The 15,239-nt window shown below is 39.5% G+C and overlaps 2 protein-coding genes across 8 annotated transcripts in view; one reads left to right on the top strand and one right to left on the bottom strand.

Annotated features, from left to right (window-relative positions):
• The window catches only part of TPPP (tubulin polymerization promoting protein), a 123,629-nt gene extending 120,395 nt beyond the window's left edge, over positions 1–3,234 (top strand). For all 3 annotated transcript variants that reach the window (XM_005296518.5, XM_042841973.2, XM_005296517.5), the window contains one exon: positions 456–3,234. In XM_005296518.5, coding sequence (XP_005296575.2) covers positions 456–477 — 22 coding nt within the window. In that variant the 3' untranslated portion in view covers positions 478–3,234. The remainder of the gene's footprint in view (positions 1–455) is intronic.
• A 9,299-nt stretch (positions 3,235–12,533) lies between these two features.
• Positions 12,534–15,239, bottom strand: part of CEP72 (centrosomal protein 72) — a 49,852-nt gene continuing 47,146 nt past the window's right edge. For 4 of the 5 annotated variants that reach the window (XM_005296514.3, XM_065584059.1, XM_005296515.3 and 1 more), the window contains one exon: positions 12,534–15,194. In XM_005296514.3, the coding sequence (XP_005296571.1) occupies positions 15,038–15,194 (157 nt within the window). In that variant the 3' untranslated portion in view covers positions 12,534–15,037. The remainder of the gene's footprint in view (positions 15,195–15,239) is intronic. The other variant, XR_255951.3, reaches the window with a different exon arrangement.

Raw genomic sequence — 15,239 nt, 5'->3', positions numbered from 1 at the left:
GACACTGAAAACAAGAAGCGGGCAGCATTAAGCTCCAGCAAAAGTAAAAAAAAAATTGTTTGTCTGAGCAATTGGCTGAAGTAGAACTGAGTGGACGTGTAGGATCTAAAGTTTTACATTGTTTTATTTTTGAATGCAGTTATTTTTTGTACATAATTCTACATTTGTAAGTTCAACTTTCATGATAGAGATTGCACTACAGTGCTTGTATGAGGTGAATTGAAAAATACTATTTTTTTTTTTACAGTGCAAATATTTATAATAAAAAATAAACATAACATGAGCACTGTACACTTTGTATTCTGTGTTGTAATAGAAATCAATATATTTGAAAATGTAGAAAACATCCATAAATTATTTAAATAAATGGTATTCTATTATTAACAGCGCTATTAATCACGATTAATTTTTTTAATCACGTGATTTATTGTGATTTTTTTTTAATCACTTGACAGCCCTAGTTCACACGGCCGTTGAGATCCTGACCTGAAGTCAATGGGATTTGCATCAAGCCCAAACTGAAGGCCAAGTCCTGCAAGTTGCTGAGCCCCATCAACTCCTGTTGACTTCACTGTTCATCACTAGGAAGCTGCCTCAGCTAGTGTGACAGGCTGTACCCACTCCTGCAGGGCGAGATGTAGGAGCTGTCACATCTTTGAAATGCTGCTGATCCCACAGAGTGTCAAGGCTTCAAAGAGTGCTGCTGTGCTCTACTGCTACACAAGTGTGGCAGGGCACAGAAGTGAAGAGATTCAAAGTTGTGGCTCTGGGTGTTTGAGAAGCCTTACAACATAAAGGGACTGACTGTGTATAGGAGTTCCATGTTTGGAGAGTGTGCAGATTCGGACCCTAAGGCTAGTGGGTGCAGGTTGTAGTTAAACTTTCCCAGTTGGGGGGTGGTCAGACAATTATTTAATGACAGTTGATGTTGCAAGTCAAAAAAGGTAGCTTTGCAACCGTTAAAACACAAATTGTAGAATCATAGAATATCAGGGTTGGAAAGGACCTCAGGAGGTCATCTAGTCCAACCCCCTGCTCAAAGCAGGACCTAATCCCAACTAAATCAACATCATATGTCATAATACACAAAGTAAATATCCTTAAATTCTAGTAAGTTGTCAAGCAGCATTTTTCTTACGTTGCCTATTGATAAATTTTGATGATTATCTATGGAAATATTTTCTGTTGGTTCGTGTGTGCGATGACATGGACGTTTACCAACATATAACGATAAAAACTGAATCCTTCCAAGCCCACCGAAGTTCCTACCAAAAGAAACATGCTCTAAAAGGGCCTTATCCAAAGAGCATTGAAGTCAATGGAAAGTCTCCTATTGACTTCAATAGGCTTTGGATCAGGCCTTAAGAAAATAACACCGACAGCAACATTATAGATTGACAGAAGCATTTATATGTTAAATGCGTATTTATTTTAATATTTTTTCAATTGTCAATTTTTAAAAGCTAAATAGAACAGGTGAAGAAAAGTTACTTTCAAATGAGGGTGAAGAGGGGAGATAGTAGGAAAGAAAATCTTTTGGGATGAGTCTTTTCTCTGCTGCTAACTGGAGGTGAGAACACAAAACAGACACTTACTTTCTCAGATTCAGTGTCTACCTAGCCCTTACAAAGGTGCTCAGTGTGAGAAGGATGCAAAGAGCCTGCCCCTTGTGTAGCCTGCATGAGGGCCAGGCACAGTTGCAGCCCCTGCACTTGGAGAGCAGGGTGTGTGGAGGATAACAGCTATATGTGTAGTAGTAGGTATGCTTCTATTGTACACATTACTCTAGGCAGGGTAAATGGCATGGTCCCGTGTCAGGATTTGTGTACATTGCAGGTTTTCTGCTTGTGATCTTTTTCCATGCATCTAAGTCCGTTCCATCTCACTGGACATTCATGTCAGTCTGATTTGAAGCACCCAATGCTTCTCAGTTCACACACACACACAAAAGTCACTGTACAAATCTTGCAGTCCTCATCTTTTGTTTTAATTTATAATTTGATTTTGCATCCTTTGAAGTTCATAGTATTGAAACATGACAAGATACTTCAAATGTGATATGGCAGATATCAAAATCTCTATTTTAAAAACAAATCAAACACAATTTAAAAATAAATTGCATTCATGGGCATAGTTTGCATCTTCCCCCCACTCCCCAAACTGCAAGCTTGGGGCAGGCACTGTGGGCCTGACTGGAGCTGCCCTCTTCCTCCCAAAATATAGAAGTCATACTATGCCTACGATTCCATTAACACTAAGGCAGGGCCCAGTCCTGCAAAGCCTTAACATGTGCTTAATTTTACGCCCTGTGTGCAAAGTTAAGCACATGCATTGTTAGTCTTTTCAGGATCAGGGCCCAAGAAATTCAGGAAACAAATCGATTTTTAAAAAGTGAAGTTACACAAAAATCAGATTTGATTCTTGCTTTAGTGCTAGTTTAATAAATGATTTTGAGTACATGATGTGCTCTAATGTTTAGTCAGCATAGTTCTCTCACGCTTTAGGATTTCTTCCCTGTAATCTCATTTATATAAAGCAGTCAGTAATGAAAGTTTTTGTCCTTTTATTTATGGCCACGGAAGCTGTAACAGCCTTACGATATCGCATGCATTTAAAAGGGCAATTTTGCTTTAACAACTCTTCTGCATGAGCAATTACATGATGAATTGTAATCAAATATTTTTATGAGTCCAGATTAAGTAAATATTTTACACAGGGGAGACTGGCCAGGATAAAGCCACCAGATTTATATTTGCAGTTCACCAAAATTTCCTAGTAACTGTGTGGCTTCAGTAAGAGATTTATTGTTGGTTTTCTGTTTGGTATCTTTAAACTCAAAAGCCTCTTCATAGTTTTCAGCAGTTTAGGCATTCCCATCCAAAGATCTTTTTGGCTAAAGCACGGCACCAGTGCATTTATTGACTCTGTGTGGACAAGAAAACATGCTGGGGTTATAGAAGGCCTGAACCCTGAATAAATATTTTGAATAATGCTTGGTTTTTTCCCTCCAGTAGCTCTATTAATTTTTTTTAATTTACAGCATCTGACATTTCATTTCATGCTTCAGATCTAGAAGTAATTTTTACTGACTTGGTTTGCAGTGCTGGTTGTACCTTCATATGTTTTTTCTAGAGACGCATTATCCTTCCCAAAACATCTTAAAACTAATTTGAAAATCAATTTTTATTTCTTTTAGGCTATTAACTGTTACAAAATAAAGTTTGATTCTTTGTGCCTCGGTGTGCAATGCCGTACTGCTGTTCAAAGCATAATCCTGCCTTATGGTGATGTATGTATGTACTTGTTGGGGGCGTCTATCTGTGTCCTGTTTGTAATCCCGAATAAGTGTTCTCTGCCCTCCATTGGCCAAGAACCATTTTGACCTCATAATAAGGAGAAAATGTAATGTGTTGCATGCATTAGCACATGCCCTCCAAACTATTAGTCTTCAGTGTGTGCCAAAGTAACCACACCTTTTTGTACATTCTATTTGTAGTGCAAACTATAAGTACTTTATTTACCCTGCCAATTACTCAGTAGTGAGTAATACTATACACAAGATTTGTACATGTTTTGTAAGCAGGTGTGTACGTGTGTGTACCTACACTGTAGATGTAACTAGTATTTGTGCCATCTGGGTGCTGATCCAAAACTTAAAGCTATTGGGGCCAAATCCTGGCCCTCCTACCAAACCGGACCAGAGCTGTGTGGCTTGGCCTGGCTCTGACACTGCAAAGCCCTCTCCATACAATGGAGGACAGAAATCCCGGTCAGGGCAGCTCTATAGCTCCTGCACAGATGTCTAACCCGTTCCTGGTTTTGGGGGGCCGTGTCCACAACTGTCCCTCACTGGACTACATTGCAGGGCAGCTGCAGAGTAGAGGAGGTAACATCACAGGAGCACTTCCCCCCTGATGGTCCACTGGGAAAGGAAACAGCTGTCAGTCAGGGTGAGGACAGTAGGTCATCAGAATGGATGCCCTCACATGCCCCCGGGCAACATTTTACAATTATCCATGACAGGGAGCCCCGATTCATACTCTGAGCTCTTTGGCCTCATGCACTTTTGCACCCCTTTTTTTGTTAAGGAGGTCTGCAGTTACTGTACAGAACACTACACCAGGCCAGCCATCCTCAGCAACAATCATGGGGTGGGGGGAGGACTAATAATGTGTCCTTTTACTCCTGTGGAACAGGGCTTGAGGTGTGGGCCCATAATTATTACACTAGACCAAAAAGTAACGTTCAAAATATGAAACATCAGTGCAGAGAGATCAAACTCACAGTAAACTCATAATAAATGCTACAAGTCACATAATTGAACTGGGTGCCTCAGCTGGACACCTAAATAAATCCCACATTGGCACTTGGTGCCCACATGCCCATTGGCGCACCCAAATATTTGAAAATAGTGCCTAGACTGTTTTCATATTTTTATCCATAAAGCCAGCAAGAGACACTCTACCACCATTACAATCACTTGCTAGATCCCCAAAGCAATGGTAATATAAGAAGGAAGCTCTTGAAACTTTGACTTTCAAACTAGTGATGGGGCAGCCTCCGAAGGTTTGGATGCGCTGCAGACAGAACCTCCATTGCCCAAGAACTGATCATGACATCAGGAGCTGTGGGAATACTGCAAGGACAGCTATTTTTCATAGTTTTCCAATATTTCCTCATCTATATTGCTCTGAAGCCAGAGAGGTGGATTTCAAAACAAGGTAAAAAGACATGTCTAATTTTAGTTTTTGTTAACCTTGAAAAAAGGATTGGAATTAGTTTGGGTTTTGGATTAGCTCTTATTTCATTCAAACTACCTTCCTCTTTCCTGCTTATGTGGGGGAAGTGGATTTTTGCTATAACACAAAGCAATTTGATTAAAAATAAGGAAAATAGCCGTGAGTACATTTGCTGGATATTGACACATGCATGGTATTACTGAAGTGTTCTAATGCCATTCTGAAATGGCTATTATACTGTACCATCTTTTCTCATGTATACAGATCTATTTGGGCAAGTGTAAACAGTATATAAACAAATGCCAAGATTATCCAAAGTTGCTGTCTAAAGTTAAGCTCCTAAATTCCTCTTTAAGATCCAAATAACTGGCCTGATTTTGAAAACTGCTGATCATCCAGCACTCTCCACTGAAGTCAATCACTCATTGGTTGATGAGTTCATGTTTGAAATATATGTATAAGCATCTGTTAACTTCCTGAATAACTGAAAAGTACATGGCACTTGATGGAAGCCGTTTCCATTGTACTGTTAATGTTTTTCTGAATATATGTTTTAAAGAGACCCGTCACTTAGTGGTTATTTCAGCCAGTGTTCTTAATAATGCATGCTCAAGATTCAATTACTTTTGATTTTTAGTGCCACATGAATAAAGTTATATTCAAATTAACTAAAAATACAGCCTTGAAAAAATATACTCACGTGCCTCACATAACTCTCCATTTTAATCAGGAGTTATTCTATGGATGGTTTAAAAAAAATGAGGAAAGACAGAAAGGTGATCTACTTCCAGATGATGGTGCATTATTTCAGGTTCCAGTTTACAGTAGATGAATTTGTGTTGGTACTTGCTCAAGTGCTATTCTAAACAAAGTAATTTTAAAAATGTGAAATAGTTCAACTGTTAAAGACAGTTCGCGTTAATGGAGCCATCAAATATAGCTTTTTATTTTTCTGTGGTAAATTATTCTTACTAACTATATATACACACATCTTTTATAAAGGCCTTGTGTAAAAGCCTGGACACACACACAAGAACCTAAACCTGTTGACAAAGTACATTCACTAAGCAATGAATTACATGAAGTCACAAAGTCAAAGACAACAACAAATTATAGTGTGTAACATGAGTGTTTTTTCTCTGTGCTGGATTCAGAATATATTAGCCTCAGCCGACAACTCCACTGGGAGGTTTTCCCCCATATTGCCAATAGTATAAGATGGTTTGTTTGTCTCAAAATGCTGCCGATTAAAGAAATGGTCAATAATGGGTATATAGGTTGAGGTTTATCCTTACCAAGATTTAATCATGTCATAAATTTAAACATCACCGGAAAAAATATATATTTATATAGAAGAGTATTTTTTGAATTCAGTTTCTGGGTGTTTTTTATAATTCATTTTCAGCCATGGCCATTTATTTATGCATATTATCCATTGCTCTTTAATTACATCTTTTATCTGTCTCATCCTGTTCCAATATACACATCTGATTTGGCTTATATTGTCTTGGATCTACATATGTCTGGATGTGCTTACTGTCAGGACCTGCCCACTAGTGTGGAAGGAGAATTGCTTTGGCTAGAGTAGTAGCGGCAATCTGTGTTAGATAGTTGTTTGCAACATGGAGATGGGTCTTGTTCTTGTTTTCCTTGGAGCCGTGTACAGCCTGATAAGTAGCTAAAATTAATCTTATCATTTCTTGTTCCTGTTTTGTTATGTCTTTCGTCTTGGCCCAGAAAACCAGGAAGCTGCTGTGTACTTATGATTACCTTATACTCAATGTTTAGTATTGCAAACATTGCAAACATTAACATTCATCTGTACTAGCATACTGTGTCCACTGTGAAATTTTCAACATTGTAAAAACCTAAGATCATTTAACCTTACAAGTTTACTTTTTTCTGACTAATTTATCACTGATTTTTTTTTCATTATTGCAAATGAACAATTTGAGTGTAGCATTTCTTAATTTTTACTGTAGTGGCTAAACATACTGCGGTATTTAATCTCTTGGTGAAGGGAGCCAGGCATTTTTCATTGCAGAAAACACCGGCAGAAAACAGAATGCTGGCCCCACTGAAGTCCATGTCCATTGACATCAATGGGGACAGGATTTCATCTGCTGGCTTTAATGGCAGGAAAGATGGACCCACCAGTGCGCCAAGGGGTTAGTAGCTATGACAGAGGTTAGAGGGGAGCACATCAGTGATTCTCTGTTCCCATATCTTAGTTTCATTTCAACTACTATTCAATCTAACAAAAAAAATAAAGAAAGAAACTTGAAAGGGAATCATATACTACTAGTTTGTACTAGGTTTTTTTTTCAGGAAAAAGGAAACATATATATATATGCAATATATTTTTACACTGTTTAATAATGCTATAAAGTATTAAATATATCACTTTATCAGTGTGAATGTTAAAGTAATGACAATGTTATGGATGTTTAAACCTTTTAAAGTTGTCTTGCTGATTTCTAAAACCACATTAACCATGGACAAGCTACTTTGTCAAGTAAACAACATTATTCCTGATGATTAGAGGAAAAGTTTAAGTATGGCAGTAGTCTGTTTAGCACTGTAAAAGCTTGGTTTGAAAACTTTTAGTAAAATTCGTATTGTATACGCCATTGTTTCTAAGGAGTATTGCTTTTCATAATGTATGTTATTGCTACTGATTGTATAAAATTGTATCTTAAGTCGGTAAAGTGATCAATAAATCTGTTAATACATGTTAGCCTCTTGTTTTCATAAAGTAAATGATACTAACTATTAGTTAAACTGTCTGTTTCAAGTCATTTTGTAATTTAGCTGTTAAGGTAATTGGCAATAAATGTATAAACTACTGTTAAAAACACTTCACTGACTGACACTTCCCACTTCTAGCTTTGAAAGACACATTTCCGTTCAGACTTAGTTACCCTATCTGTCAAAATGGGGATCATTATTCTTACCTATTTATCTTACTCGGGGCAATGTGAGGCTTCGTTAATGATTGCAAAGTGCTGTGAAGATGAAAAGCTATGCTTAGCGGAAGAGCTAAGCATCTTGTTATGACACTAGGACTATATAATGAGTGTCCTGGAGTTCTGAAAATATAAAAATGAATACAAGTTCATCATGAATAAAAGTTTGGATATTCACAGTACTTAAACTGGTCTCTGATCTCAAGCTCCTAGGCTGCTACTCTACTGTTGACAGAAAGTGTTGTGACAATAAATGCTTTACTCCCAGGAAGAGCTGTCAATAAATATAATTCCTTCTGAAAAAGCAAACACATTCTTTTCTCTGTGGAGCAAATGGACTTTGGAGAGAGGAACTGTCTTGCCTGTTGGATGATTGGGCAGATGTAACTATCTATCAATGGTGCATTTGCTCGCCCTCAATGACTTTTTAACATTGCAACATTATTTAGTTTTATTTTAAACAAAAAAAGTAGTCTGTGCTCAATAAGGTTTTTAACATAATCACAGAGCCTTTATCCATAAATATAAATATTCCTCAATGCCTCGCAGTTGTATGATAAAAAGTAATAGAATGAAGCTATTTTATCAGAACATACACTAAAACAGTGCTAGCAGATAATATCACAATAACGTTGTGCTGTTTAAGAGTTGTAGAAGTACTATGGTGGAAGCTGTACATGGTACTTTCCTACTTTATCACAATACTAATATCAGTCTATGATTGAACATGTTATAGTGCAACATACCACTGAATTGTCCCATACATACTATGGGAATGAATGCTATTTTTGCAATCACTTCCTCAATAAACACACCTATGGAAATGTCTTTGGCTAAAATCTGATAAGTAGAACTGAAAACCTCCGATGACCTTCTTTCTCCATAGAGGCCTCAGACCCAACATGACTGCCTCAAAGAACTCTGTCGTTTGTGAAGTTGGTGATCCCTAAGCATGTATGGTTGGTCACCTGAACAGCAGAAATCAAATAAAACATGACTTTTTGGAGCTTTTTTTTTTTTTTTTTTTTTTTTTTGATGGAAAGGTCAGTTTTTTAACTCAAAAACCTCTAAAGAAAGGGTGTTTTACAGTCCACTAATCCAGTTTACTGAGAATCTAGAAATTAAGGCTAGGGTTTTCAAAGGAGCCCAACTGAACTGAGGGTCCAAATCCCACAGAATTTCAAGAGGATGGCCTGCACCATCCTTTGACTGACAGAATAAGCCTGGGATTTTCAGTGGCCCATTTCAAGGAGCTGTGTTTATGTATTTGTGTAATTCCATGTATGTATATGTGCATGCAGGATATATATACTGTGTATGTGACATAGTATTATTTAATTAAAATACGTAAAATTATCTGGGCCAGATTCTCTGTGCTCTAGCTTCTGTGGGCTGCATCAGAGAGGGGGAATCTGTCAGAGAGCTGGTTATGGCTCCATGATTATCCCCCTGACTGCAGCCCCACGTACATCTTAGAACAAGCTGGGGGCTGAGCCAAACCACAGCTGCTAGCTCCAGTGCTCTAGGGTCCATATGCCAAATTCATTTTCAGAGTGCATGATGTTCTGGTTCCTCCCCTACTGCACCAGGGCTGTGGGTAGCCCTGAGATGGCCTCCTTAATTAGCCTGATACTGCTAAATCAACTCAAGTTCATTATGGCAGCAGTTCTCAAACTTTATTGCACCATGACCCCCTTCTGACAACAAAAATTACTACACAGCTCCAGGAGGGGGCGACTAAAGCCTGAGCCCCACCACCCTGAGTTGGGGGGGAGGGCAAAGATGGGCAGGGGCATATAACCTTAGCCCTGGGGCGGTGGGGCTCAGGCTTCGGCTTGGGCTCTGGACCTCAGCAAGTCTAACACCAGCCTTGGCGACCCCATTACAATGGGATTGCAACCACTTTGGGGGTCCCGCCCTGCAGTTTGAGAACCCCTGCATTATGGCATACCCATCTGGTTGAGGTACAGAGTGTATAAGGCTGAAATGTGTTCATGAGACTGAAATGATCTGAGCCTGAAGGCTCTAAAACTAGACAAACATCTTTTAAGTGGTTATGATAACAGCATAGTAACCACAGCCCCAATTCACCAAAGCACAGATGTGCTTAACTTAAAGCATTTTCTTAAATCCATCCCTATTCAGCAAAGCGCTTAAGCATATGCTTAAAGGCAGCTGAACAGCAGGTTCCAGCTCTCAGGAGGGAGTGCTAGACAGAGGCTTTGGGACCCCAAGACTGAGACAATGACTGGCCTCTAGGGGGTTAAAATACCTGGGACTCCAGAGGGTGGGTTCCTCACAGCAGACTGGGAGTTAGCCAGCAAAGGAAGCCTGCCTGGGTCTGTGGCAAAAGCATTAAGCCAGATCCTGCCCTCTTGTACAGCTTTACAAACACTATGACTTCAGTGGGATTGTGCAGGCGTAACACAGAATTTGGCCAGCACAGACTATTTCCCTCACAACTAACTACATAAATATTTGTTTGACTCTGCTAATTAAATACTGATAAGGCAAAAGTGGTGTGTACTGTTTATGTATCCAAGGCAATGTGGCAATAGAGAATCACTTTTAGAAAAATGAGAACATTTCAATGATAAATGACCTTCATAAGTGGGACATTTTTATATAGCACAAAGCAAATAAGCCCAAACGAAGTCCACCCTGCCATTCCTAGTCAAAGGGCATTTGGGGCCAAAATGTGCTTGTCCTATAATAAGCGACTGTTGTGTGTTATCTGAAAGCTGATTTAGCAAACTAGCTCCCTTGCTAGAGCCCACTCACCTTTTGATCTCATCTGCTGGTTTATTTACAGTCAGCTTAGAATGCCTAGAACTGTTGGTGGAGTTGTATAGAATCATTTAAAAGTAGGCTGGTGCTTAGTACACCTGCCTCTCTTGCCAGACCATGTTGACCATTCAGTGAACGCGTATGCCATAAATGTGCTTTGCGCTCGTGAGTTTCTGCATTCAAGAATACATTATGCATATAGCACATTTTTGGCTGTTTGTTTTTCTAATTGCAAATACAAAAATCATTCAACATCAAAGGATGCTGCAAGCACAAACGCAAAGGTAAAGTTTTAGCTGTTACTGTAGCTGGAACACTTTGGGCAAGTGTGCCTAACTCACTAGCTCTACTGCAGCTTCTTGTTTGTCCAGTTGTATATCCCTGGTCTAGTTCCCCAACTCAGTCCATGGATTTAAGAAATAACATAGATGAGACGGACAGGACCAATTCCCTTTCCTAAGCCATGAAATGATGGCAGAAAATAGTGCTTATGCTACATCTCACTTTGGCTTAGATGCTGATTCTTACTTTTCTATTTGTTTTCATATTATTAACATATGTCTTCACTACACAGGTACCCTAAGTGATCAGCACTTGGGTCTGAGGCCCTGAGTTAGTGTAGCCCAGGTGCGAGCTGCCACAATTCAAAGCCATACCCCAGTTACTCTGTCATCAATAGTGCTGCACTTCTCCATTTGTCACTCTAGCTTCTGGAGGCATATCTCATGTTTCTTTGTGCTGCTGTAAGTGCTATGATTCTTTCCTAGTGAATTATGGGCAAACTTGTTTGTCCTTCTGGGCAGATGGAGGGAATTGTGGGAAGGCGGTGGAGGACTATCAGTGCTGAAGTGAGTCAGTTTGCATGCTCACAGCAAGGGTGGCTGGTTACCACCCAGAATGAAAGCAGGCTCTAACCCATGCTCCCAGCTGTCCCTGAATGCAAGCACCACTAAACTCAGGTGAGATGTGCGTGTGGCTGAGAGGGGGCTACAGGGGCAACACCTGACTAAGAACCTGAGCTAACTATACTGTGAGGACATACCCTCAGACGATGGGGAATTTCTAGGCATTGAGACTTCTTTTCTTCCCTAGTTTCTCTTTTGCTCCTCTTCACTTTGTTTTTGTGCTTTTCCTTTCCTCCCCACCCCCTTATTTAAAGTAATTGAAATGACTTCTGTTTACCTGTTTCTCATATTCACCATCTTTCCCACCGAGCTAGAAACCCAAGTCCCTTTTCCCCTCTAACAGCAACAATCACTCGGAGCTTAGAAATAGGGTTTGGCTAATTTCTTGCAAATGTGTTTACATCACTCTTACTGAGCTCTGGCCATTGTAAAAGCGTGCTCCTTGGCCTTACCTCTGACAATTAAGATGTAAATATTATGCTAATATTAAGGTGGAAATTTGCACCAGGAAAAAGTGATCTGCTGGTTTTACACTATGTGCACAATATCTTAGTATTTACAATGTATTTATACAGCACTATGCATTATGGAGTATCACTAAAGACTATCATTTATATTTATGCTGTGTTGTTGTAGCTATGTCTCTCCCAGTATATTAGAGAGACAAGGTGAGTGAGGCAGTATCTTTTATTGGTCCAACTTCTGTTGGTGAGAGAGACAAATCATTTACAGGAGTCACTTCAACCACCACTGAAATGGATCTAGGGGGGTGAAAGACAGCACAAAGCAACCCTACACATCAATTTAAAACAGGAAGTGAAGAATCCTGTAACCAATGGAGATGCAGGGGGAATTGTCCTGATGGACAATGATTCAAATTGGGATTTAGTTAGGATGCTGGGGCTAGCCCTTCAACCCTTGCATACAGGGCCATGGTATCTATAGTGAGCGTAAGCTGGCAGGATATTGGAAAGAAAGCTTCATTCACATTCGAGGCACTCTTAATGCTATGCTAACACAGAGGTTCAGTACCAGCCAAGGGGAAAGGGCAACTTTCTGAATCACCAATAGCCTTTCTTGAAGCATAGGCATGTAGGCAACTTTAGCTTCTCCCCTACCCCTCAATAAAAAACAAGTTTTTTAAAAAAAACAGCTGTTTAATATCACTTTAATGAATAGTTTTGTACCATGACTAAATTTGTCCAATTTTAATAAAATGAGATAAACGAGCTTCTGTTCAAAGCTCAACGTTTCATTCCTTTATTAACCCAATCCCACAGCCTAGTTGTCTACATCCAGGCAGCATCATGGGAATTTGTTCCACAGCTTCCATCTAAATAGGAACCAGACCCAACCCTGCTTATCACATTCAGACTAGCCAGGATTCTTGCCAGTCATAACCCAGTGACAGCCCACATGATGAATATGATTAATGAGGGCTTAAGTTACCATGAACGTGCAGGCGACTGCTAGGAGTACATAGGTATGATATTTTTGAGGTTTGTTTATGTATTAAGTTCATTGGAAAGATTCCAAAAAGGAAAAGCACATAGAATAGAATAGTAGCAGGGGTGGAAGGGACCTCAGGAGGTCATTTAGTCCAACCCGCTGCAGGCATGCGTCTGACGAAGTGGGCATTCACCCACGAAAGCTTAAGCTCCAATACATCTGTTAGTCTTAAAGGTGCCGCAGGACCCTCTGTTGCTTTTTACAGATCCAGACTAACACGGCTACCCCTCTGATACTTGACTCTCTTACAGAATACTTATGGGAAGTCTCAAGTAGAAGAGAACCCTTTTGACTAATCCAACTACAAAAAACCCTTCATTTTTTAAAGTTACATATACACTTTTACTATTGCTTCACTCAAGAACAGCTGTTAGTAAAAGCGACTTGTATTTACTGTATATCAGAATTGAGTAATTAGTATGAGATCAAATAATTTGAATTTCTTTTATTAGAAAAAGATTACGAGAAAAATGTTCAAGAAAGTTATGGATCAGACTATAGTTAAAAATAGATTATACCTGATCCATTTTTATTGCAGAAGAGAGTAACTGCATCAGATATTAACTGCTATTTTTTTTAAATCAGACAAGATATTCACAGAATATCAGGGTTGGAAGAGACCTCAGGAGGTCATCTAGTCCAACCCCCTGCTCAAAGCAGGACCAACACCAACTAAATCATCCCAGCCAGGGCTTTGTCAAGCCTGACCTTAAAAACCTCTAAGGATGGAGATTCCACCACCTCCCTAGGTAACCCATTCCAGTGAAGTAGTGTTTCCTAATATCCAATCTCGACCTCCCCCACTGCAACTTGAGACCATTGCTCCTTGTTCTGTCATCTACCACCACTGAGAACAGCCGAGCTCCATCCTCTTTGGAACCCCCCTTCAGGTAGTTGAAGGCTGCTATCAAATCCCCCCTCACTCTTCTCTTCAGCAGACTAAATAACCCCAGTTCCCTCAGCCTCTCCTCATAAGTCATGTGCTCAGCCCCCTAATCATTTTCATTGCCCTCCACTGGACTCTCTCCAATTTGTCCACATCCTTTCTGTAGTAGGGGGCCCAAAACTGGACACAATACTCCAGATGTTGCCTCACCAGTGTTGAATAGAGGGGAATAATCACTTCCCTCGATCTGCTGGCAATGCTCCTACTAATACAGCCCAATATGCCGTTGGCCTTCTTGGCAACAAGGGCACACTGCTGACTCATATCCAGCTTCTCATCCACTGGAATCCCCAGGTCCTTTTCTGCAGAATTCAATGCACATTTGACGGGGAAATTTTCTGCTGGCTAGAATCCACCCTTTTTGTGCTGCCTGAGAGACCAAAGAGGGCGGATCTCAGTAGAGAATGTGACTCTTAGTGTACTAGTAGGTGAAAGAGTACCAGAGTACAGCTCATACTCAGTAAAGTTATGGAGAGTAAAATAAAAGCCTTAGACAATGATGGCTGTTTAGGGAAAATATTTGATAGTGTTATTTGTAATGGAATAACTAAAGTTACTATCAATCACACATAGGCCAAAGGACTATCACAGATACATTCTTTGTATAGTTTCACCTGTTACAGGTGCTCACCCACAGTGGAATTGAAAGAGCAAGCAGTGAATATTTTCTATTTCCCTAAAAAGTTTCCCTTCTAAACCATGTTTAATATTACATTTGATAATATGGACAGCAGTACCCAGCGCATAAGTACAAATCAGTGCTATAATTCAACTTACGTTATACTACATTTATATATAAAAATATGAGCTATGTCCTTGTGAACTAACTCAGCCATTGGCACTTAAGGTCCTGATTTCAAAATAATAGCTCTAAATTTGAACTCACATTTAGCTTTAGGTAGCCCTGAGTTCTGGACTGAAAGTGCTCAACCAAAATTTCTGACTGGGTTTAAATTGCCATCATGCACATCCATGTTTCTGTAAAAAAGAAAGTGAAGATTTGTTCTGGAGAAGTCTCTGCTGAACAATTCATATGCATAACGACAGAAAAACAATTTTGAATAAATAAAAGGTATCAAAGACATCAACTCATGGTGCAGTTGTAAATGTTTGCTCACACAGTCAGATAAACTCAAGGGTGTCACCTCTTATAAATCATTTACAATAAACTTCCTTGGATTGTCACTAACACCTGCTGTTGTCCATGTTGCTATGAGGATGTTTATCCATTGTTTTTTTTAACTGATTGTAACTCCAGTGTAGCTGCTCAACTTCAGTCCTGTGCCGTGTACGTGTCTCTGCTAATTCTTGCAGGAGATGCTCATTGGTAGAAACCAAAGTTCTGCAAATAAACAATCCAAACATCTAATTGTGCTTATTATTTCAA

The sequence above is a fragment of the Chrysemys picta genome, chromosome 2 (genome assembly GCF_011386835.1).
Source record: "Chrysemys picta bellii isolate R12L10 chromosome 2, ASM1138683v2, whole genome shotgun sequence".
NCBI lineage: Eukaryota > Metazoa > Chordata > Testudines > Emydidae > Chrysemys > Chrysemys picta.
Note: the sequence above shows the minus strand (reverse complement) of the source record. Positions and strands in the feature narration are given on the sequence as shown.